General features: G+C 39.6%; 2 protein-coding genes and 1 long non-coding RNA gene across 18 annotated transcripts in view; 2 read left to right on the plus strand and 1 right to left on the minus strand.

Moving 5' to 3' along the window:
• Positions 1–5,151, minus strand: part of LOC107272247 — a 14,794-nt gene extending 9,643 nt beyond the window's left edge. The window contains exon 1 of the transcript XR_003061143.1: positions 5,013–5,151. The gene's annotated coding sequence lies outside the window, so the exon portion shown is untranslated. The remainder of the gene's footprint in view (positions 1–5,012) is intronic.
• The window catches only part of LOC107272239 (Down syndrome cell adhesion molecule-like protein Dscam2), a 45,856-nt gene that overhangs the window by 8,456 nt on the left and 11,940 nt on the right, over positions 1–25,460 (plus strand). For 10 of the 16 annotated variants that reach the window (XR_003061141.1, XM_025089555.1, XM_025089557.1 and 7 more), the window contains exons 2-9: positions 17,642–17,992; positions 19,592–19,756; positions 20,825–20,971; positions 21,106–21,241; positions 22,462–22,623; positions 23,036–23,319; positions 24,675–24,819; positions 25,249–25,400. Coding sequence is in view for 15 of the 16 variants with exons in the window: in XM_025089555.1 (XP_024945323.1) it covers positions 17,642–17,992; positions 19,592–19,756; positions 20,825–20,971; positions 21,106–21,241; positions 22,462–22,623; positions 23,036–23,319; positions 24,675–24,819; positions 25,249–25,400 (1,542 nt within the window). In the remaining variant the exon portion in view is untranslated. The remainder of the gene's footprint in view (positions 1–17,641; positions 17,993–19,591; positions 19,757–20,824; positions 20,972–21,105; positions 21,242–22,461; positions 22,624–23,035; positions 23,320–24,674; positions 24,820–25,248; positions 25,401–25,460) is intronic. The other 6 variants (XM_015749187.2, XM_015749194.2, XM_015749195.2 and 3 more) reach the window with 1 other exon arrangement.
• Positions 5,681–8,702, plus strand: LOC107272246. Its single transcript, XR_001538868.2, has 3 exons — positions 5,681–5,819; positions 7,366–7,822; positions 8,094–8,702. It is a non-coding gene; the product is annotated as an uncharacterized LOC107272246 (long non-coding RNA).

The following is a 25,460-nucleotide window of genomic DNA, read 5'->3' on the forward strand; positions in this document are numbered from 1 at the left end:
CCTCTTCCCCCCACCCGATCCACCACCGGCAATAACTCAAGGGGGGTTGAAAGCTCAGAAAAAACTGACATAATACAAATTGTACCTGGACAGTATAAATCAACCCCTGGGATAGATCCTGGCATCAAACGCCTCGCGACTTTTTACCCCCTAAGGCTGCTGCTTTTCCGTCTTTGGGATTTTTCAATAACCTATATCTACGTTATCTATATAGATGCATGCTTATGTGCCTAGGACTTACAATGCCAATCGATTCATTGCTATATATATATATAGTTATCTATCTCATATAGGTATCCTGGAGGATCTTTATCAATTCCCATGGCGAATCTACGTCATTGTGGAATATATATGTATATATGTAGCGCGGAGTGATTCCACGCGGGACATAACTCATCCCTTTGGAAGTTTTGTTGACGGGGTTAGGTACCTTCGGGTTTTTGAATTTTCAGTGCGTCACGTTGCCGCGTCACGTAGAACGGAAACGCGACACTGGGTGGTGTATACCTATATAGATTATACGTGTATATATAGGTTTCTCCGTAGGTGTGGTGATGGGTATATATGTATATAGGGACTGAGCAGAATTTCGACGATTATTCTAGCGAGATATAATTCTGTCGAAACCCGCGTCACGTCGTCGGATGCTGAAAGTAAATAAAATAGATAGAAAAAGAGAGAGATGAATATATACATATATATCTATATACGCGTATAGAAGCATTTGAAATTAATTTCTCCTCGCTCAGATCACTTAGTCTAATTAAAATAATTTTTTTTCAATATAAAACTATCTACCCCTCCAATTTCTACGTGTTCATAGAAAAATTCTTCCTTATAGACCGTTTGCATGTATTAGGTAATATTTATTCCCAATGCATTTACATCTCTCAGTAGGAAACGACGCGGACCCGCCGGGCTATTTGTTCCGAATGTATTCGCGGGATGGTTCGAGAAATATATCGAAATATTAGGAGTTTCTCAGAAAAGGAATTTCGCGCTTGAATAAAAGACGCAAGTGGCGCTCGGAAAGATTGTTGACTTTTTATATTCCTGGAACATCCCTTTGTGTATACGCGAATCTAAGGGACGCTGTATGTAAATCGTAGGGGTAGTCGCTACATGTGTATATATGGATTCCACGTGAGGGCGGGACGATCGGAATTCGTAAACGGCTTGGAAAAAGGGGAAGTGGCGGAAGGCGTGAGGAGTGACGGGAGAGACAGGAATGATAGGAATTACGGGAACGGCGGGAATCACGGGAACGTCCGAAGGATGCTGTGGTACTCTTGGTTCTTCATATCTCTTTAGGTATCAACCAATGCAATCTGGCTCCACTTTCTTTTCATTGGAATTATTCAACTTGTTTCGATTTATCAGAATTTATATTTATATATGGAATATATAAACTGGTATATATATATAGTAAAGATATATATATATAAATATAGTAAGTCTCACCTCGTACACCTACTTCTGAGTATATAGTGTATAAGAGGGTGTATATACATATATATCGGGGGTTTAGACGAAGACACGAATTTGAAGGAAATTTCATTCTGCTGGGAAATCCGAACGTATCGAGCAATTCAATTCGTGAGTTTTAAACAGGATGGGGCATGGAGGATTTTCATAAAAAAGAAATCGTTATCCGGTTTTCTCGGAAGAGAAAAGGAGAAATTTATTGTTTCTTTTTGTTCTAGCTGCGTAAGAGTTTTAAGAAAAATTATACCGTTTGCTGCTAGCACTGCTTGTAGTTTTGTATATTTGTCTATCGCTATATTTCTTTTGTCGGATTATATTGATTTTGTACTGTTAACGGGGTTGTTAGGTATTTAAGTACATTGTAGCGAGAGGCTTGCATCCGTATATAAATATGTCTCTCGTTTGCTAAAACCTTTTTCGATATCAGAAATTCTTTACGGCAGATCGTACTATCGGACTGCAGTCCATGTGATGGGGATGGCTTTCAAAGCGTACGTAGGTAATTCCATACCACTCTGGTCGAACCGCTTCAGCCGTGCTCGACAGAGAGCGAAATGTAAAATATCCCGATTTCCGGTACGGCTTACGGTATAGCGTTGACTTTAGAAGAGAATATAACCTGGAGGAATTTCGAGAGATCCGGAAATACTGACAATACCGAGAATTCTTGATATTGTCTTTAAAAAAAAAATGCATTAAATTGAAAAGGCATAGTAGCTATAATATTTTTTAGGACAAAATATAAAACTAATAATAAATATAAATATAATAGAGAATAGTCGTAAATTCGAAATTTCGGCTCGTTAGTGTAACAAGAAAAAAGGATTTTCTTTGCAGGATTCGTTATCCAGATCAAACTTATAAAATGATGTAGAAAAAGTATGTAGGGTACCAACAGAGACAAAAGGAATTGCTGAAAGCTTCCCCAGTGAAGATATTGTACGAGTAAAAAATAATAAAATGGACAAAAAAAATTCTATGTAAAATGACTATTTTAGGTTGGACTGTACTTCTGGTATAGTTATACTGTTATTAATGATGTAATTTCAAAGGAACTTTTCATTCTATCCAGTTTTTTTACTTTTTTCATAGCTCCTTCGCTCGAAGCTTCTATGCAAGCTTTCAAGGAACTGCCATATTTCCAGCGACACGGAATCGATCGCCGATTGAGGGTAAAAGCACTCACGGTGTATTATTTTGAAAATCGTTTTCGCTCGTCTTTGTCGCTGGCGACGATGAAGTGCGTCAAGCCCATAGGTGGTACAAGAGCGACAGTAGCTACGTTGAGGATGCTGTGCTCTGAACGGATATGGAAAGGGAAGATTCTTTGATGTTGGTTGCTGGTGCTGACTACGGGTGTTAGAGAATTTCCAACATGGCGGCTACCACGCTGGCCATGGTCTCCGGGTAAAATTGTTAAAAAAAAATTGACTTGGTCACGATCCACGATATTTCATTCAATAATAATTTTTGCCTCGATCAATTTTTACCACAGTTTACCAGACTGCGACTGATCGTGAAACTTTGTTTGATTGGTGTTTGAGTGATTGTTGGGTCATATTTTATTCCGTGTTTCTAAATATTTAACACCTGTCGCGAACATAGGAAAATTCGTATGCTCGTTTTATAACAAGGGTTTAATTTTTTAAAAATTGTTTTGGAGGAAAATACAAAATTGTTTTGTTAAAACCGACAGATATTTTGGAACGCGGCGTCGATTGTTATTACTGTCACTGCTTCTATGGCTATTGCGAGTTGGATGTTCTTTTTAAACTACCGAAGCTTGCGAAATTTTTGAATGTATATTAAAAATCAAAATTAATCTCGACGTGGTTGCCGAAGCCGATATTTCGAAATTTTGATAACAATGTGGGCAAACGATTTGGCCATTATTATTTGTTTCGATTGCACGTATGCTAAAGTTTCGTATATTTCGATTAGTGATTCGTTATCGAAAACAAACGTGAACCACAACGATGGCCCGTAAAACAGCGAATTCTTCAATTGAAATATTGTATATAAGGTTTATTACTATATTGACAAATGTAAAGGCATTAAATACCTTCGAAAATTTGATACTCGATATTCCAATTTTTGTCAAGTTTACATTTAGGTGTTCGCAAAATTTCGTTACTCGATGTGAACTCAAAATATACCTGAGAAAATATACTCTTACGTGAACGAAGTGCTTTTTAAGCTCGTGAGACGTAGATTAAATATCACGAATGCGAAGCTCTGGTCCGTTTGATAAGAAAATCTGACGGGAATTTTTTTTACTTTTTCCTTCTCCAAGTGGTTGGCAAGACTGAACGATATTAAGGATACACCTGTTGAAAGTGACTCTTTCAGAAAATTGCGGCTGCGTGTAGTCGCCTTTCTGACTTTAATATGATTTTATTAAGATTTCCAATAAATGATACATATGCTTATTTCTGTACTATTAAACATCTAGCATTTAAGTATTCTACACCGAGTATTATTTTAGTAATTTAATTATAAAGAAATTCTATTTTTATCAAATCACTTTTATAGCACGTTGCCTGCCTGCAGGTGTGCCAGGGTCAATGATAGATTTTAGAGAAATATAGATTTTAATTGTTCCTGACCGAATAGCTGCGGTTTTCATGATGGTGGCGGATAACGATTTTCAGTTAAAAGGTCATTTCTAGCAGATACTACGATAAGAACTGGCTCTGCCTTTAACCTCCCTTCTAACAGGGTGGTAGCAGATTTCATTGAAGGGACTAAGATATCTCAGCCATTAAGTGGCAGTTTCACGTACCTAAAGAGAAACATCCCCTCTAAGTCTGTAAGAGAGACTCATGGGAATTCCAATCCACTTTCCTCTGGATTGGGGCGATTCTTGAGAAGGGTTGGTGAGCTGAACGGATTTCATGGTTTCGCACTTTAAATCCATTTATAACCACATCTTCAGATATATGATGATACCAAACGCATCAAAGATCAATAATAAAAAAAAACTATAAAAATATAATTTTTACAAATACATATCATCAATCTGTAACGTCAAATTTTCCTAAGGGCTGCTGCCAAAAGTTTTTACTAGAATAATCTAGTCAATTCCTATAGTTCGCTCGCCAGGCTCGCCAGTTCCCGAAGCAACCGTAAATCGAAAGTGACGTATGTAGTAGAGGGCGAGGAGACTTAGCCTGGGAATATTTTTAAGCGAACGATTCGAATTCATTTTGCCAGGGCGGCCGCGTTATCTGCGCGCACGGGGCTTGCGGTTCTCAGCCAGCGTGGTAATAACTCTGACGTCGAGTGTGGGGATGGGGTAGACGCCCCTGGGCTGAGGGTTGGGATGCTACAAAGGTACAAAGCCTTGGTAATATATTTTGGATTACCTACTATCCTGTTCGCTCTCCGGCACTCATACTCTTCTCACCAGCAGCGGCCAGAACGCCAACAACGCAGACCCCAACGTTCCTCGTTAAAAGTATGCGCCGGCGACGACCTCCCGTTAACGAGGAACCGCTACCCGTTGGAGACGTATTTACGGTACATACCTGGGTACACAGCCATGTTCCAAGCACCGAAGATAATAATTCTTACTCCCGGTGAAACACAATCTTCGAATTCCAGTGTAGATATAGTGTTCGTTTACGAGGTAACCTCAAAATATTCACGGCATCTGTCACATCACTTCTCTACACACCGCCAATTGTACCTCGATATCCTTACAGTGCAAGAGGACCTAGTTAAGTATGTATTATGAGTTTTTATTGGACAAATAAAGAAGCACTGTATCGAATCCACAGTAGATATTAGTTTAAGGTAACCTATACGAGTATTTCATATCACAAATAAATCCAGTATGCTTCACCACTGTACACAGTATACACCGGAGAAGATTCCTTTTCCTATCGAACATTCTCAGTGAAATTCTCCCGCATCACCTGATCTAGTAAACCCATCCTCTAGCACGTGCGCACGTATCACCTAATTTAATTCAATCGTATCAAGATTCCGAGCAGGATTTCGCGTTTTCCTCGCGGACGAGCGAGACGTGTCACCCTCTGACTTACGAACCAGCCAACAGGTAGAGAAGAGCGATGTGAACGCGCCTTTAAACTAGCGACTCCAACCGTCAAACTTCTTCACTACGTAAGACACTAAAGTTTTATCCGTGCGAGACATCAAACAGAATTGACAAATGATACGAAAGTTGTGCTGATAACAGGAGAGGGTAAACGACTGTGAAGAAAAAGATAATGGTGAAATTGAAGCGGAGTAAAGGACAAGTGGAGTGAAAGAAAATACCGAATGGGATGTCGTCAGTGTCTTCAATTTCCTTTCGTGAAAAAAAAACTCGCGTGGGTATTATCACAAAGGAGTGACGTAATCAGAGAATACAATACAATAACCTCAAGCTACGATAGCGATATTCGGCGGAAGATCTTCAGTCTCTCTCTCTCGCTCTTTTCCTCTCTTTACATTTTCTTTCTTCCTTCGGTAAGCTTCACGAAACTCCCAAGGAAAACGTGCAGAGTTTCGTTCGGTCGACTAGCTTTTACGACTCGTGTTTTTCCTGAGCGTTTTATCCGGATCCAACGTCTACGTCGTTGCTTTCTCGTTTCGTCGAATCGCTCACTAATGGGATCCGATCGAAGGGACGATCCTTTACGTAACTCGCTTGCGACACGTTAGGGTTTCTCTGTTCGACCTCGATATTAGCCATTTGCCAATTTATTTAAGCGTTAGGATAAAGAAACGGAACGATACTATATCGTTTTCTTGAACTCTATTATTATTATTTATTTCTCACAAATATAATAACTAGTCCGTACCGAACGCTACAGATTGGATATCATCTGCAATATAATAATACTGGCAATAGCAAGAACGATAATGGCGGCAATTATATTCCACTATATTACATAGACGGTCGCGCCAGCTACGTTCTCTCAGCAATAAAGATACGATATACTTCGTTTCATATATATACATATATATAAAAGCGTACAGCGGTCCACTGTTGTACTCTAATGGTCGTGTACGCGCACAGCCCACCTATATCTATACTAGGTATACACCTACCTATATATATACATCTCAATGGATGCTGTGCAGTGCAATAACCTGGACCACGCAAAAATATACGTACCCACCTATCGCAGTCTCGCATTTCTCGGCCGGGACGTCCAGACAAACGGACGATTGCTCGCATACATTTTTTTTTCTATTTCTATATATTTCCTCTATATCCACCATTTGTTCCTCTCAAACTCTATCTTCGGAATCATTTTTTTCTATGTTCTTTCTATCCTATCGACATATATATTTATCTGTATATGGTTCTCTACATAGGTGACTGAGTAACTGGACTCTATGTATGGCTTATATGCTATTACACCCTCTGGTGGTTCTCGCATTTCTCTCTAGGGAATCCGCCATTGGTAACCTTGTTCGGATAACCTTCTTTAAATTCAAGAGGTCCTTTGAATCGATAGGTTTTCACTTTCCGATGGATTGTCTCCTTTCAATGAAATATTGAGGATTTATGGACGGAATGATATCTGTTATACTTATATCTAAGTGAATGGTGTAGATCATAGATGAAGTTTTTTTTTTTAATAATGAAATACACTATTACGTATTGTAATTTTCGGTTGGCATCAAATTCGCTTATCACGTTGTTATATCTTCACCGAAATACTCTAGTAATTGAAATACGAAATCGGATATGAAATTCATATGAATTTCGTGAATCGTTACCAGGTAAATAGAGATGAAAATATTTTTTATACACATAAATATATAATACATCCCGGTTCGGTACGATTTGAAATATAATTTTATCTTTTATCGAAATTATCAATTATTTTATGTTAAACAAAATATTGTTTACGTTTCTTACAGTAACGAAGTGCTCCAGGGAAAATGGCGTTGATATTAGTTCCTGCTAAATATTTATAATGGCATCCAGTCCTTCGAGTAATACTCGTGAGCATTTCGTCGTCTGAAAAGGAATGAGCTGGGACAAAAAAAAATTAGCAAAGCCAGTTTAGTTTTTCGGTTGGGCAATTGGAGGTGCTCGCCAATGGACGGCATGGACTGGGACGAGGAGGGCGCTGTTGGCGAAGCCAGGAAAAGCGGGAAGCAGAATTTGGTGAAAAGCGGTAGAATGGCCACGACCATCCACCAACACACTGACTGATGCTCGTGGACGTTACCTACTACTAGACTGGGCTGTCCTGTGTGCCACCAGTGCTGCGCTCAATACTGCAAAACATTTCCCTCGTGAGTTCAGACTACGTTGGATCCTTTTTGCATCCGAGCGAAACGTTCCGCCACCGTCGTACGAGCTGCTTTCCAGGTATCCAACACTAGTTTTCCAGCTTTCCTTCTATTCTACGAGAAAACTGTGTATGTACCTACCTTCTGTATTATAGATCATATACATATATATCTATATGTACCCTTTGCAATTTTTACACTTTGCATTCTCGAACCTCCGTACACTTTGCCGTCGACTTTCAGACTCTTGCAGAATATAAGGAAGGATCCGACACTTTGAACCCTATTGAATATCTCTTATTATGGGGGAAAATCGATCCGAGATTAATTTTTTACCTTTTTTTTTTTAGTCACACTTTACCTCAGACGACTTTTCATCGCCTATTCTTCTATTCTTCATTTTTTCTGCAACGTGTCAACCTTCGACCCTTAGCAAGATTCTACGTAATTATGGTAGAAAGCTTAGAAATTTCCTTCGTCACCTCTGACACGTTCTGACCCCTGGGGCATGAAGATATCCATCGAAATTTTATGGGGCAACTTTCGGGACTGATTGTACCAGTCTATCCGTACGTCGCCCTGGTGCAATGGCGAAGAAAGGCATACGGATGGTGATAAGGGGCAGGATGAAAGAAGCTGGAGAATGAGAGGAGTTTTTGCTTGGAAAGGAAAGAGTCAAAGAGATTTTGCTGGAGAGCAGTAGCGTCTACGACGCAGTGATTGTTAAACTGAAATTACTTTGGTGCGTCAGTCCTTTTAAAAATTCATAGCATTCAAGTTGTGTATCTTGCATTTCCATTCGTAATTTTCATATTATTATTTGTTCGCATAAAGGCTATCGCTGAACTAGTGGATTCGAAAACCTTGCAGCAAGTGTAGACCTTTATATTTTAATTATAATATAAGATGTATTCTATAAGACCCTCTTCAACTAATAAAATGGCCAATTTACTTGTGAAGAGATATATTTAAATAATAACACTGTAAACTGCAGTTGTTGACCTCTCTGTTATATCCAGTCACATGAAATATGCATATCAAATGCACTTAAAGTCCCATTCAACAAAACTCAGTTAAAAAACGAGTCTAATGAGATATTTGACACACAAAAAAAGATCAACAAAGATATACATAAGAATCAACTAGACAGTGTATATACATATCTCGATTGTGCATACATAACAAAACAATACGCATATCCAGCGATGCTCGAAATAAATTCTCCAGGATTAACCACACGATTTTCAAGTATCATCAAGCAAGTATCGAAATTCTTATTCGAAGGAACGTCAAGAACAAAGAGATATCTTTGCGCTTTTCACGCTTTATGGAAATCCTCATTTCAATCAAAGCAGCATCAGAACGTTCGTGAAGAACAACAAAAAAAATTTAACGAGCCCCTAGACAAGTTCCTCGTCCCCGTGCAATCGTCGGGGTTCACTGAAAGTGCTTCGTCGTTAAGAGAATAAAAAAAAATTAATTACACAAACGAGATATTACTCTCTACCAGACAATACTAATACCACTTAATACATTCATGAAATATGAATACCACAAATGATTCTTAATGATAATATTCAAGTTTCATCCCTCTTACTCGTATCTTCTTTTTTTTACAACCACTTTTCTCAGTTTTCTGGCTCTTTGATTTTATCTCAATTCCCTAACCTCATCTTCGCTCACGTTCCCTCGCAAGAGTTACAGTACCGGTAGATAACGCTCGTATAACCTGCGAGCTCAGAGCTTTCATTAACATCGTTGAAAGTCCACAGATCCTTCCGTCCGTACAAGGACGTAGGACAAAGTGTTGATGGAACTAGTGTAGCGACGAGTGAGCGAGCTTACGGAGGTAGGAGTTTCAGGTTTGAAGTTTTAGGGGTTAAAGTGGGTTATAACGTGGCTGTGTAAGCTATCCGTCGTTTTAGAATTTAGATTGCGTCTGCGAACGAATACCGTGGAAGATATTCACAAAGTTTTCTACTTTGATTGAAGAGATCGATTTGCATATTATTTTCTCTTACCCCGAAGCCCCTCTTACCCTCCTGTCATCCTTGTTCACGTTACAGTATCGCACAATTATGAAGATTCGTTATATTTTCTAGAAAATACCATCGTTAACCAGTTATCGGTTTAACGAGATGCACGAAGTAATTTAAAGTAACTTACAATTGTCATGGTTACCAATTTCACTCGATGAATTTATATTTCGATACAGGAATACCAATTTGCATGGCATTTCGTGGGATATCAGAAGTTGAATTCTACGATTGCAAATAGATCTGGATAGTGGAGTATTGACAATAGGAGAATCTTCAGGATATCCTGGAACAACCTTGGCTATTTCATTGTACGGACGAAAGTATAAATTAAGATTGCCGGTTGCGGAGAATTTCGTAAATTTGTACGGATAAAGGAAACGTTTATTTTTATTCGGAAGCACGTACATTTATTTAATGTATTTCGAGGGAGGGAGAATTGTATTTTTACTGGCTACTTTTTCTTAATTGAACTCTGTCAAATCGAGGTTATGCTATGTCTAATAGGGCGAAATACGTAATTTCGTATAGATGGCAGCACAGTCGATCGACCTCGTTACCAGTTGGGTTATAGGGTGATTCAACCTTATCTGCGAGATGCAGGTGGTTCCATCTTATTACAAGTCAATGTAGTTATCACCTATATCGCATGTAACCACACACTCCCCTGCGCGTGTATCGTTCTATGTACATTACTATCAATATGGAGTATAGGGAATTCGAATCACATTTCGATTTAGCCTGAGGCAAGTCTGACCGGATATTCTGCTTGGGTACTCTTATCGGTACAAAGCGATTGCGCAGCCGGAAGTCAAATGCGTCTGCATTGAAAAGAGTGAACCGGATGTAAGACTATGATTTTGAATATCGGTAGATGGATTATAATTGTAAAATAGAAAAATAATTTTTTTATACTATTTAGGGAATGAAAAATATTTTATAGCTCGATTCACATTCAACGATAATAATTGCAGGGTATTAGTCTGGAGACACGATGAATTTCCGGTACGGCAATTAAATCTAATTGCATTAAGCTGTTAGGTTACGGTTGTAATTTGCGTCGGGGAAAGTGACGATCCCTTGCGATAAATGGGACGCACTGTGAAACTCTATAGGAAGCCTTACTTGGGTTCGTAAATTTCTACCTTCAACCCTATACCTTGAATTCGAGCAAGTTCTTCGATTACCTTTTCCCTTGGATGGTCTGAAGGTAAGGTAAGGTCGGTTGGCAATGGTTGGGTGTGTATGGCGGTTCGAGATAAGGATAAGGGATGACGGGCAGGTACATGGGGTGAGTCGGAAAGATCGTAGGGGACAACCTAACCCCATCTTCAAAATGAAGGACTCCAACCTAGTGACGAATTTATCTTAAGTGACTCTGCCATTTTCTAGTCAACTGAAGAGAATATAGTTTGTTACTCCCTCGCAGTCGTTCCCCTTTACGGGGTAACTTGCCAGGTTTCTGGTAATCCTTTATACGACGTGGAGAAACGGACATTTATTTTATCGTTATCAGTCATGCGATAAGAAGACGAATGAGTCCGTCATAAAATTCCAATAAGAATTTAAAAACTTTTTGCTACTCTTGATACTCGCAAAAGTATTTAATCATCGTTCCAGTCGATTCGTTTGGGAATTAAATTTTATAAATAAAATTATAATAATTCAATTCATCGTAAACTGTAAAAATCTCATTAGCGAAAGTTAAGATATGTTTTTATAACCTCAAAAGTTTATATACTTTTTTTCATCTATTTCGGAACACTTCATTCCTCCAATGCATTGACAGTTGACTGTTACGTATCTCTTGATGCCATATTCAGGAAGAATCGAGGAACGTCTATCCTGGATAGGAAGTTCCTGGAAGCTAATGGAAGATCATGTTGGGATAAACTAACGACGGTGTTACAAGAGACGATATACTGCTCGTAGAAGTACAGAGAACGAGGTGGCGTAGGTTCAGTCACGGGAGATGCGAAGGTGGAGTATACGAGAGGGAGAGAGAGAGAAAGTCTGTGTTTAGATGGAGGACGAAGATCAGGATAAGGACGAAGATCCAAGAGCCTAACCAGGTGTATAGTATACATGTATATATATATATATAGGAGTATGGCAGATGAAGAAGAGGAGGAAGGCACTGTAAGATACGGAGGAAGAGGCGACCTGGTCTCCTGGGAAATCATCGGTGTCCTCTCTACCTCCGCCAGGCCTTCCTTTTACCTAGATCTCATTCTCCTCATCCTCGTAGGTGCTTCCTCTGCGTATTACTCTCAGAACGCGACACGGGCTGCCAACCGTAAACTTTACTGTAGCGTGTTTCACATTAACGAGATACAAGATGATATCAGTGAGGTAATGGGATATTAAATGTCCTTGGATTTCTTTTTTTTTATTCCCAGGTACTCTCTAGGCAGCAAGGGGAAGTCTTTCTGTTTGTGATTCAGGATGATGATGATGATGATGATGATGATGATGATGATGATGATGATGAAGTATTAAAACTCGTTTATGCAGTGATGAATTTTTTTGACATTGGCGTAGGTGACCGATATTCACGTCACTTTTGGCTTCTGTTATTTCGCATAGGCGTATACCTTGGATAACCAAAAACCCAGGTATCCATCAACTGACTGACCAACCGGGCTTGGTTTGCTTTCCGGATGGACTAGGCACTATAGGTACCAGCTTGGAATTGGGTCGTTCCGTCTGGTAATCTGGCTCGTTATAAGAGGACCGAAGCTTTTCATGAGAATCTGTCAGAGCTTTTTCAAGTACCGTTTTTTTGGGCCACTAGGAATTCTTGCAATTGTTCCTACGCCCTTGGCAATTTTTACCTTTTCACGGTACGCTTATATTTTTATCACTCGGTATATCGTTAATGAAAATCTTTTGTAGTGACGATCCTAGTTTCATGTCATTTATAAATAATACCTACTCAATAATTATCTACAGCAATGATGAATTTTGAAAAATTCTTTCACAAAATCCCAATATTATAACAGTAACCCTTAATATGTATATTCGAACTATCTATTGGACTACGTTGTAGTACCGGCTACTACCGTTCAATGTGAATTACCCTTTAGGCCGTAGCACGCGCCACGTTCGTCCAGGGACGACAAAAGGCAATCGAGGCCAATGGGGTAGTGGCGCACACGCCGGTCATTTGATTGACATCGAAGGGTGCCGAGAGTATCGCGTCGCACTGATTGCACCCATTGTTCCTGGATACAGACGCGCACACACGTGACCCCGTCGCAGTTGCATTCACGTTCCAATAGACTAGTACGAGTACAGTCCCGTCAATGAGGGCTTGCAAAGGATAAACGTATCATGGGGGAAAAAAAATAAAATTCATAGATACTTTTTTTTTAATATCTCCAAAAAGTTGAGTACCCAAAAAAATTTCAGGAAGTCTTCACTACCCCCCCCCCCTTCTTCGTTCTCCAAGGGGCTTTTGAAAACGAGTCCGCGTGTCATGCTACATGCAAAGTGCTTCGAGGCGTGACCCCACCCCTATGACGCGACCTGACCCGACGCCAGTCGACATTTTAAAACGCTCTAAAAGCCAGCCAACTTTCGAGACAAAAAGGCGCTTTCCGTCTTCTTGCTGGTTGGGTTAGGTTAGGTTCAGTTAGGATGGTAGACTACCTACCTGCTTCCTTCCTTCCTTCCTGGTTAACTAGGTAGGTTTGCTTGGTACCCACTGTTTGTTGTATCTATACTGTAGTCATCCCCCTCAGCCTGACTCTCCACTGGCTTTTTCTACTACGGTCCTGACTAAACAACTTTTTTAATTTGATGGCTACGCTCCTGGAAGGATGCGTCTCGTCTTATGGAAAACTGTTTAGGGGTATGACTTCGTGTTCTCTGAGCCCTGAGCGACAATTGTTTCACGACGACCAACGTTGCCGTCTCCTCGGAGACACTTTCGTCAACGTCGTATTTTCTTTTACGTCGTGGTAAATCTTTGAGATGAGACAATTTTTGTTTTCAACTGCAAAGCCAGGTACGGAATTGCTTTAAATTTTTATTTACGTTTTTTTTTCCCATATTGGAAATCCATATTGGAATCGGATATTGGTGCTAATTACTTCTCATTTTCTTCTTGATGATGCATTAAAAAAAAATCGAGTCATTTTTGAAGTTGGATCAAAAGAAAATTTTATTGGGAATTCAAAATGTTTTTGAGCTTATTTTTGTTATTTTTATATGAAAAAAAAAAAATTTTGCGAACCTATGACCTATTACTTTTGTTCTCCATGTATCTTTCATCCCCGATCCCATTTTCTCTAATTGACTGATGCTCGTTTCAACATCGTATAATTTTAACGCAATGCAACGCAAAGCACCGTGACTACGTTTGACAGAGGCTGACATTTGTAAATGCGAGACTGCGAAATTTTTGCGTTTTTTTCATACCACAATTTTCAAATTGCCAATAACAATACGTAACCTTCGTACGAAAGAATCGCGAGGCATCAATTAAAATTTTAAAAAATTTGTAATCATAACGTGCCAACCCCCTGATAACGTTGTCGCTAATGGCAAGGAAGATGGAGTCAGAAATCCCAGAACTAAACGAGGGCCAATTACCAGAATCGGTCACGCAAAATACCACAATCACTAAAGCCAAATGATGCTCGATTTGCCAACAAGCATCCCCCTAGATTAATTGAATAGCCCTCTATAGTGAGTGTTAGTAAAATCACCGTGTATAAGGGGTCGCTTAATGTATACTGCAGCTAGTCGAAGGATAACAGGGGTAGAATTCCAATGTGCGATGGTACAGTAGTAGTACGGGGTTGTAAGCAGGCCTAAAGGATTCCAAGGATAGTCAAGGGAGAGGTTGAAAATTTTAGTCTCGTGTATATACATATATATATATATATATTACGAGAACTTGGTACTAAAAGGGATGAAAGGGGGGGGGGGCATTGTTCCACGACCGGGTACAGCCTAAGATGGCGACAAAAGGGGTATCGACCAAGCGAGTCCTACATCTCCTTAAGCTTGCACCCCACCACCCCGCCCCGGACGTGTCTTTGTCGGCTGGTTCTTCTTAAACTTTAAACTCCACCGAGACGTTCCAACCCTTACTTCGAGTCATCCACACAGTGAATATTTCAGAATGAAGTGCCATATTCAGAAGGCCCGCGATTACGTAAGCCCTCAAGGTGCGCCATTTTTGATAAGACGAATAAAATACCACTTGCTACCCTGATACCAATTTTTGTATTTTTCATAGTAATAATCTTGTCAAAAAATGAACCCTTTCGCCCAACTCCCAAGAACTCCCAACTCGAGAAGTGCCCGTGTTCCGTAGAATATTATTTTTGGAATATTTTTTCTGTGTTTCCCGTATAGAGTACCGGGACGGGTAATGTAACGAGATGGATTTTCACATTCGTGAGAAGGAAAACGCGGGAAAAGGGAACTCGTGCAAATTTAATTTTCGACGTTTATGGGATATAACAAATTTTCCATTGGATATAAGAACTCCTCTGGAGTGGTTATAAATAATCATTAGAACGCATTAGTAAGTATTTCGTAACTTTTGAAATTAAAAAAATACTTTTCTTCCCTATAAATTTCACTGTGAACAATTAAAAGTGATAAAAATCTATTATCCAACTGATAATCAATTTAATATCCATTCGTCAGTTATAAACGTAATAAATCGCTACGTCACGGTCTCGTAGTATCCAATTATAATAATTACTCGGCCTCGGCTATTAATTCAAATCATCATCAGAAATTATATTAACCGTCATCGTTACATGTGTAGCCTGATGGACCAAGTGATTATCAAAATTTACATCCACTTTTTTCGCTTCCCATTATTAAGTTTTTTACTTAAAAGTATCACGGTTCGATGAATCGACTGTATGAATTTTCTTCTGGAAATTAATAATACCTGGATATATCTGATATAATAAATAGATACATATAATCATTGGTTTCGTTCATGCGTCGTTCTTCACGTTGATTAACCATACAATAACGTGGATAATAGCCAGACCTCTAATATACCAGAAACATCGATCTGTCGATTCGAATCGTCTATCCGTTATACAAGTAGTCGCTATAGGTATATAGACTGTAATTAATAACGATGCGCTAAGCAGCACAAGCGGATGTTATACGGGAGTTAATCCGATCTGAATAGTAACATGAAAGCATTGTCTAGTTCCCTGTGACAATTGGAAGGCAGCCATGTATCCCAACGTGTCTTTCCAGTGATGATCAAAGAGAATGAAATTGGATCCGCCATTAGCTGACGAAATATTCTGAAAGTTGGTAAAAGAATATTTTTCCTATATTGAGGTTAACTTAAATATATATATATATATATACACACAAAAGACATATATCCATATATAAAAAGTATTCTATACACTGTATACAATTCAGCCTGCCATTTGTATAAAGTAATAGCAAACAAAAGAGAAAGCAAAGTGAAATTGAAAAAGCGAATCGGGTGAACCGCCTCATCTACATCGAAATGTATTTCGGATTTGTATAGACAGAGCATCTTTCGCATCCTACGTTATTTCGCTACAAGATTTTTTCTCTCTCTCTCTCTCTCTTTCCAAGGATATAGAAGGCAACCTGAGATTTCCAGCAGAGCTTGGTTTGATTCGGAGGGTGAATTGGGGTGGCTGTAGCTCGGGCATTGATAGAGTTCTCTGAGAGAAATATACAGAATTCAGTAGCAAATAGGGATGGGCGAACTGGTTGCTTCACTGTGTGAATAAGTGCTCTGCAAACGATACCGACGGAATCGACGTTACCGACGTCTACGTCGGATTAACATTTCTTTGCTTGTCCGTTCAAGCTACTTGGGACGTGCTCGCCCACGTGATTGCTATTATATATACTGTGTAACGTGGCAATACAAGGCTGGAAGGTGGTCCTAGGAATTACCGAAAGACAAATAAATAGGACTTACCAGATCAAACAGCAGGTTTGGTGGCACAATGGTTAGTGCTTTGTCTTCGCTGGCAGCTTTTAGTGTATCTGGTTGGATTCCCGATCGAAACTCCTAATTTTTCGTAAATTCTTCGCCCTCCAGCGCTCCCTGCAGTAGATTAAAAGTAATTATTTCGAGGGGCGCCGGGCACCCGTTATAACTGTCATTTAACCTATAAACATTTCAGTCCGTCTAGTCTGTCGTGCTGGTTACTGTGCCTAGGGGAGAGTCAAAGCGTGCCATTGATGACTTTATACGCTTTGTTAAGCGTCTCGACGCTGCAACCATTACCGTCGCACGATACTCGTGAGGGAAACTGGCATTGATGAAATAACGTTAAGGAAGAGACGCTGTAGTAATACAGTGTCCAGGGATGTTTATAGGATGAATATTATATATCCCATACAAATTTGATATGAATCTGTCAATCATATATGTATATATCAATCTTTATCAAATATAGGTTAAGTATGTCTAAAAATTATTCAGGTACCAATGCTATTTTGTACTCCATTTCGTACTCGTCAGTGCTGAACAAGCAGCAATCACTCAAACAACTTGTATCTTCTAGCTATAGATATATACGTGTTGCAATCTGCCTGCTTTCAGAACTACGGGAAGCTTAATAAAGTTTGCCGTGAAGGATATATTCTTCTATAGTATAGTTGAAGTTACATGTTGGATAGCGTATAAGTTGGGTAAGCGTCTGGTTCCGTGTACTATGTGGTGGCTGGTAGTATACACCACCGGTACGTCATATAAGAGATAAGGTTGAACTAAGTGAAAGTACTAGTTGAGTTGAAAAATATTAGGGAAGCTTGGTAAAATAATGTGAATGTATATTTATTGATACAGTATGATGAATTACAGCTCAATTTTTGTATTACAGGTGCAGCAGCGGTTGTGAGATCAGCTGGTAATCACGGATTCGACGCGCACCTGCGGGGTCCAAGTTTTCTCATAGAACCATCAGCAAAAATCGAATTTTCAAATTCAAGCGGCGCTTGGTTAGACTGCGCCGCAACCGGAAGTCCACCACCCAACATCGACTGGTCGACTGCAGATGGAATTCCGGTGGGGGATGTCCCCGGCGTACGGAGGGTCCTCAGGAATGGTACCCTGGTTCTACTTCCGTTTCCGGCGGCGGCCTTCAGGCAGGATGTTCACAGTGCCGCGTACAGATGTGTAGCCAGTAATTCTGTGGGCAGAGTACTAAGCCGAGATGTACAAGTCAGGGCTGGTGAGTATTGTCCTAGACAAAGAAAAGAGTCAGGACCAAAAAGTGAGTCCTTCAAGAAATTTATAATTGTCTCGTTAAATATTCAATCTAAATGAACGATTCTGTTATTATTTTTTTTCTGAGGAATTTATTGCCAGTGGAAAAACCAATTGGATGAGCCATTAATTAAAACTTTGCGACTCGTTTGATGCACGTGTAGGTTATTTCAGCATATCAGGTGATACTGGAAAGTTGGCAAAATTATAAAGTATGAGCACGCTAATCAGCGAGGCGACATTTTACAGGAGCTCGCGAAATTATAAGTTGGCGAAAATATAGCTGCAAACGGGCTGCGACAATTTTTTCTGTTCTTCGTCGCGAGCATCGATCGCCGGTTCTCCATTTCCTCCGACGAACTCCTAATGGAACTCCTTTCTCATTAATCGAAGAGCTCCAGAGGGATGAGAAGAAAAAGAGGTTGCGAAGAGAAGAGGGGTGTGGTTGAGAGGGCACGAGCATGAAAGAGAAAGACAGAGAGAAAGAAGAGCTGCGCCTTTAAGGCATTACGCTCTGGCAGACGTCCAAATATAATAATAATAATCGTTCGTGTTGAACGAGAACGGATGACGGGTTGCGGCCAAAACTGCATTTCCAGGGATCTTCCTACCTGGGAACAGAGCAACAGAGATGAGTGTAAAAATGAAAATCTGGACCAACTGCATTACCGACTGGACATGGTATTTTTTATTTTGTTCAAAATAAGCCAACAAGAATCACCACAAAAGCTGAAGAACATCTTTGTCAGCCAAGTACAAAATAGCGAGTTTCTCTCACAATGGGTCGACGTGATCTTGCATATAGATATGCTGAAGGCAACTGATCAAGTTTTGACAAAAAAAGTACTCTGGGTACTGCAGATATGAAAGAACGATAAAAACTTTGTTCTATGCTATTTTTCTTTGGCATACTTGATAGAGGGATTCGTGCTCTATGAAAATCATCCTCATCCAGTTTCCAGACTTGTACAATAATAGTTTAGTATTTTGAGCACAGGACAATGTCTCAAAATACAATACTCTAATAGAGGATAATTGTCAATCCTATTTTGAAACTAATTTTAAGCCTCCGCTCATACAAAGCACAAAGCTCTATGAGCAAATGGAGTTATCCCTTTTAATCCAATACTAAACTGATACTGTATTCACGTGACAACGTTAGAGAATTGCTCGGAGCCAGATATCATTATTAGCAGTTACGTTCATAGACTCATGATAAAAGCATTGTCAATTTAAAAAAATCATTTTCGGTTACCCATCTGGCTAGATACTATAATCGATTTCAAAGAGATAGTAGAGATACCATGTGAATAGTTCCTTGATCAAAAATACCTAATCAAGTTACCATCGACAGACTATAGCGACTGAAATGTTATTACAGATTCAATTTCGAAGTTTAGTTCAAAGACAGATGGCGCCTCGACTATCATTGAAACTCAATCTTTGAACATAATCTTTAGAAAACCAATTGGCTCCTATCAATATAGTATTTCATGAATACAATAATTAACATCGTAGATATATCTATTGATAATTTTCACTAATTACAATTAATTGTTTTTAGTGGTCGCCCAAGCTTACAAGGTCGAAGTGGAGGTCGTTGGTGGTGCTGCAAGAGGATGCACAGCGGTACTGCGATGCATCGTTCCTCGTTTTGTGAAGGATTTGGTACGCGTGGTATCCTGGCTTCAGGAGCCATCTTTCTACATATATCCATCGTTACAAGGTGGTAAGTCACTTAGATATATTAGTTGTTACATAACTATATGAATATTGCTTCTCCCTACCAAGCAGGAAATGAAATTTACGAGCCAGCCTCTGGCCAGAAAGAAACATAACCTGCACAGGCTGCGACATGAACAAGCACAAAGAGTTACGCGTTCAACGCAATATAACCGTATTACAATATGGCCGCTGGCCGACGCTAAAATTTAATATCCAGGCCGACGTAATATACATAGTCGTGCATATATATATATATATATATATATATATATATATATATATGTACCTATCTACCTATCTAGATACCTAGGTACACCTATCTACCAAGCCACAGCATAACCGAGAACCTAGTAGCTACACCCTGGATAGCTTGGGAGTTTGACAGGGAAATTCCGCGGTGCATGGCATAACGTTGTAATGAGAGTTACACTTTATGTGTTACATTTACATGCTATCTTATTCTGCTTGATCTTACTGGGTTTCTTATACAATTGTCGTGTATCTGGCCAACTGGATGTGCCTTGTGCGATAAATTAAACAAGGGATTAACGTGTCTTGGAATTTGTCCAAAACTCTATTGTCAGCGGTTATCCGAATGGATGGATGCGCCAATAAATTTTTTGTAACTACTGGAAAGAAAAACGCTAAAGCTTTGGTTAAAGTCTATTTTGTAATTTATCTCCTTGAGGTATAATCATTTGAATAATTGTTCTTTGCGTGAGATACTAGATTTTAAATTTGCCATCTATGGGTTAAGAGAATGAACGCTGATTCGGTATGTACAGAGAGGAACTCAGTGACCCCCGAACCTCGGTCCGAGTAAGACTAAGGATTTAATATAGACCTAGTAATAAAAGACAAAATCGGGCGATCCAGTGAAACGTGGCTTTCGTCTAAATTATTTTTTACAACAGTGGATACTAGAGAGTTCAGATAAATTTGGTAGCTATGACTCTTGTGTTGTTCTCCAATAAATTTGTAAATTTTTTATTGGACTTTGGGATATAATTTTACTAATATTAATTTTATTAGTATGTTGATCTCTGACGGTTGATTTGCTTTATCTTTCTAGATGGAAAGTATCATTTACTGCCAACGGGTGAACTCCTGGTGCACAGATTGGAATTTGGTGATCAATACTTGGGGTACAAGTGTCGGACGATGCATCGTCTTACACGACAAGTTGTCGTTAGTTCAGCTGCTAACGTCAGGATAGCAGGTAGGTTATGGATAATAGAAAGTCATGTTAATAACCAATTTCCAATAGTTTCCTATAAATGAAAAATTTCGCAAAGTACAATATCACAAAAAATTATAGTACTTTTCGCAAAGTGATACAAATCCCATGCACAGAAATTTGGACGTTTGCAGATCACAGAGGGATCATGGCTCCAGTGATATTAGAACATTCTGGCGCTATACACGTCGCTCAGGACGAATCCGCGTCCTTGGTCTGCGTAGCTCAATCCTGTCCACCGCCTGAATATCGGTAATTCAATTTTCAGTTTTTCCATATGCCTTTCCTTAGCATCGGCCATTAGTCTTATACATTCGAGGTTGATTTCTTTTCATTATTGTTTGTGTGTATATCAACCCTTATAGTTTTTATAACTCGTCAAGAAGCTGCTCTTCGATGACACATTTACCACCCTCAACCTTCATCAACGACAACTTCACATTGATCGAATGACATTCTCAACTGTATGTCCAGAATGTTTCATACGTATGGATTGGTGACGTCGACGCCCACTTGGTATCGCAAAAAAGCGATAATTATTGGAAACTTCGACAATTCGGGATATTTCTAGTAAAGGAACAAGAGTACGGAAATGAAAGTGTCGCTTGCACAAAGTTTCCTCAGCGCTCAATAATTCTTGTCAATACCACTCGACCCCTTCCGACGTGGCATTCCTCGCACCATAAATCACACCGAAGAAAATATCACCAAGAACCAGGAGCGAAAGGAGTAACAAAAAAATGGTGGCTTTCATTCCCAAAATAAAAGAACGCAAAGTACACAGTGGCCACACAGAACCAGTTCGTGGAAGTTTAATGGCAGAAAAACTAAGACAGACGCTCGATCCTCAAAGACAGTTCGCCAAATTCTTACTGGATTCTATTCCAACACAAAAACATTCGCAGGATCTGGTTTCCATTTTCATTTCTTGCGAGTCGCCTGATCTCGGGGAATGGACGGCTTGGAAAAACTACTGTAAAGTCCTTATAGAAAGTTAGCTTTATACGCATAGCTACTATACCTATATGTACCATCAACATTATCAAACTTATTGATCTAAATTAGTGCGGGCGGTTCTGCCACGATGACGAAGTTCAGGATGGCTTGAAGTTGCCTAAGTAAGTCAACGCCGAAAGGAAGGAAGGAAGGGTGCACACCCGTAACGGAACGTGCCTCGATTGCTACCCCAAGTGGTCTGCAGATCCACAAGGGATGAGGGCATCAGGGTGAAACGGTTGAGGGTCGATCGCTTACCCCATGCTCAAGATCCTCATACACCCTCCGTATCCTCCTGACTCTACCATCACCTCTTCACCCCTTTGATCAACCCCTACTCAAACTTTATAGTTCAGTCAGACAGTTTTGAGCATCACAAAAAAAAGCTTAAACAGACTTTTTCAACTCTACACATATGGATCCTATAAAGTTTTCCAGTTTACTGTGATATAGTGGCTTTCATTTACTCTTCTCAGATGGTACGCACAAACCGGGGCGGAGCCGATGCTGGTGCTACCTGGACCTAGGACAAGACTTCTTGGACCGGTCTTAGCTATTGAGGCTGTCACCCTTGAAGACAGTGGGGTGTATCGTTGTGCTGCTGCAAATCAGGGTGGCGAAGCTAGTGCTGAACTAAGGTGAGATTGAATATTTTTTTAAATTAAGAATAAAGGGAACAAAAATATCTGAAAAATTTTACCTAGGTATTTCCATCTGGTACCTGGTACGATATGGAATATTACTATAGTTTGTTATGGCCAAATAGAATTATCGACGTTACACCCACGAAATTAGGAAAGTTTGAAATTCGTCGGGTTTAAGGTGAAGGGTCAATTTCCATCTAGCGACTGCGACATTAGTGACAATTTACACGACTTCAGATCGGCAATCAGAAAGTTATAGATTAAATACTAAAACTCGATAATCCAAGTACACCGGAGTCTGCAGATTGAATATTCAATTATTAAGAATACTGGACATCAGAAAGCTAGGATCTTAATGGAATATCAATCAAAGGCTGATCTCAATTCTCTTTAATTAACCCCACAGACTGATCGTAACTGCTCCACTTCACGTTGAAGTCAGTCCGACCCTACTCAGCGTCCATCTTGGTGGAAACGCAGAATTTCGTTGCGTCGTTGGGACGCATCCACAAGTAGGACCTCATTTCGTCACCTGGTACAAAGATGGCCGACAACTTCCTGGCAGCGGACGACAATCCGAGCTTTTACGACTGAACAGCATCGTCAGAGAAGATAGAGGGATGTATCAATGCATCGTGAGAAGATCCGAAGGCGAGACAGCGCAGGCTTCGGCAGAACTTCAACTGGGCGGTATGTAAATTGATAAGAAAAATTTTTTTTCGAGCAACAACAGAATTTGGTAATTATTTTTTATGGTAAAATTTGTTTACTTTTCTTTATTTCCATCCTACAGTATTCATGCACCGCCCAATTTCTCTTGTCTAATCCATCGATTATTATTTTCCTAGAATTTCAAGCAATTAATGATTTTCATAAGGGACGCTGAACTAGAATTCCATGACAATACGTGAAGTTGGGTAATTCAAGTGGGCTACTCATGCGAGTACAGGATACATAATAGAGGGCTGTGTCTCGAGCCTTGACACGTACGTTCGCACGTTAGTAGACTCTTCTCTACGCCTACTCATCTTCTCTTTGACTTGAACTCGTGTCATCTTGTATCTATTGCACCCATCAGCGAACAAGCTAGTGGGCGATGTCGGGATGGGGTGAGAGGGTGGCTCTTTCAAACAACAATGAAGTTAGCGTCCCGCTCGTCAGTCTCGGTAATGCATGGAATTTGCGTCAAAGAGAATTCTCGAAATCGGCGGCCTGCCTCGGGACGTTACTACTGGTGTGGGAAGAGCGAGAATTTCAGGGAGAGAGTAACAAAGACAGAAAGGGAGAGAAAGAGAGAGAGAGAGAGAGAGAGAGAGAGAGAGAAAAGACAGGTATAAAAAGATGAATTGAAAGAACGAGAACGCTGACGTAAGCTGGAAAGAAAAAATTTAATTTCCACCAGGGCAAAGAAGCGTCTACTGTCCTTGTACATTATGGAAGTCTATTCAGTCCTAAAAATAATTAACGTGACTCACGATGTCTCTGTTCATCGTATAATAATTATTTGATCATCGATGGAATTCCACGATACAGTCTGTCGAGCTGGAACAATGACGACTGATGTCGTTAGGACGGATCGAGCTGGTACTTAGGAGTTTTTCAACAATGCCGAAGGGGTTCTGGAGAAATTTTATTATTTAAGTATTTATACGAGTAAGAAAGAGAAAGCGAGGTACATTATTTGGTTCAATTCGAAATTACAATTGGACTCGTTTTCACCTTTTTAATGATAACGAGTGTAGAGTCGCGTTCGAATCTCTTTTAATTGCTGCAGTGCTGCACCCCTACGGAATTATCCATGAACTTCTTTTGGAACGAGTGAACTTTCTTTACGGCACTCATTACTTTTCCCTTATTCACTATTTCTCTGCATCTTTCCTATTCATTTCTTTTTTTTTTTTTCTTTACTACCATTAACTATCCATCTCATTCTCTTTCATTCTCCGTTCTTCCTTCTGTCGTAGTACGAATTCACAGCTACTAGTTTTGAGTTTAAAAGTCGAATCCTTTTTTCTTATTTTTGTCTCTCACGCTTCCTGTTTCAGACGCGCCGCCGCTTCTTCTTTACTCTTTCATAGAGCAGACACTTCAGCCGGGACCAGCTGTGTCGCTGAAATGTTCAGCAGCCGGAAATCCAACGCCCCAAGTATCATGGACCCTCGATGGTTTCCCTCTACCTATCAATGCACGGCAAGTATTAATTGTATTGAGAAATTTCGTAATAATTTTATTCAAAAGTCAATTCGTTCAAGCGGATAAATATTTTCAACTGCAGACATTTATGTATGTATCGTTTTTTTTCATACATTATTATGTATGAAACGTGATTTGTATGCTACAATGAGGATTTGGAATACGTAATTTATCGAAAGCAGATCGATTAAAGAAAATTAGAGTGCATACACCGACACAAATACGCAATTCGTATAATTGAAATACAATATTTACAGGAACGTTTGACATGTGTATCGTGTTAAACGCGTATCTCACTGCATATTGCAGTTGGGGAGTAATTGCAGTATGAATTTCCGTCGTGACGAAATAAGAAGATGCTAAAATATTCTTGTTGAAATAAAGAATAAAAAATTTCGAGATAAACATTTAATCGTTCTGTTATAGATTCGTTATTGGACAATATGTAACAGTTCACGGTGACGTAATATCTCATGTAAACATCAGTCACGTGATGGTGGAAGATGGCGGCGAGTATTCGTGCACTGCGGAAAATCGCGCCGGAAAAGTGACTCACGCGGCAAGACTGAATGTCTATGGTAAAGAAATTATTTGTACAGAATCTAAATAAATATGAAAGAAAGACAACAATTAATAAT

This window comes from Cephus cinctus, unplaced genomic scaffold (assembly GCF_000341935.2).
Source record: "Cephus cinctus unplaced genomic scaffold, Ccin1 Ccin1_scaffold1146, whole genome shotgun sequence".
NCBI lineage: Eukaryota > Metazoa > Arthropoda > Insecta > Hymenoptera > Cephidae > Cephus > Cephus cinctus.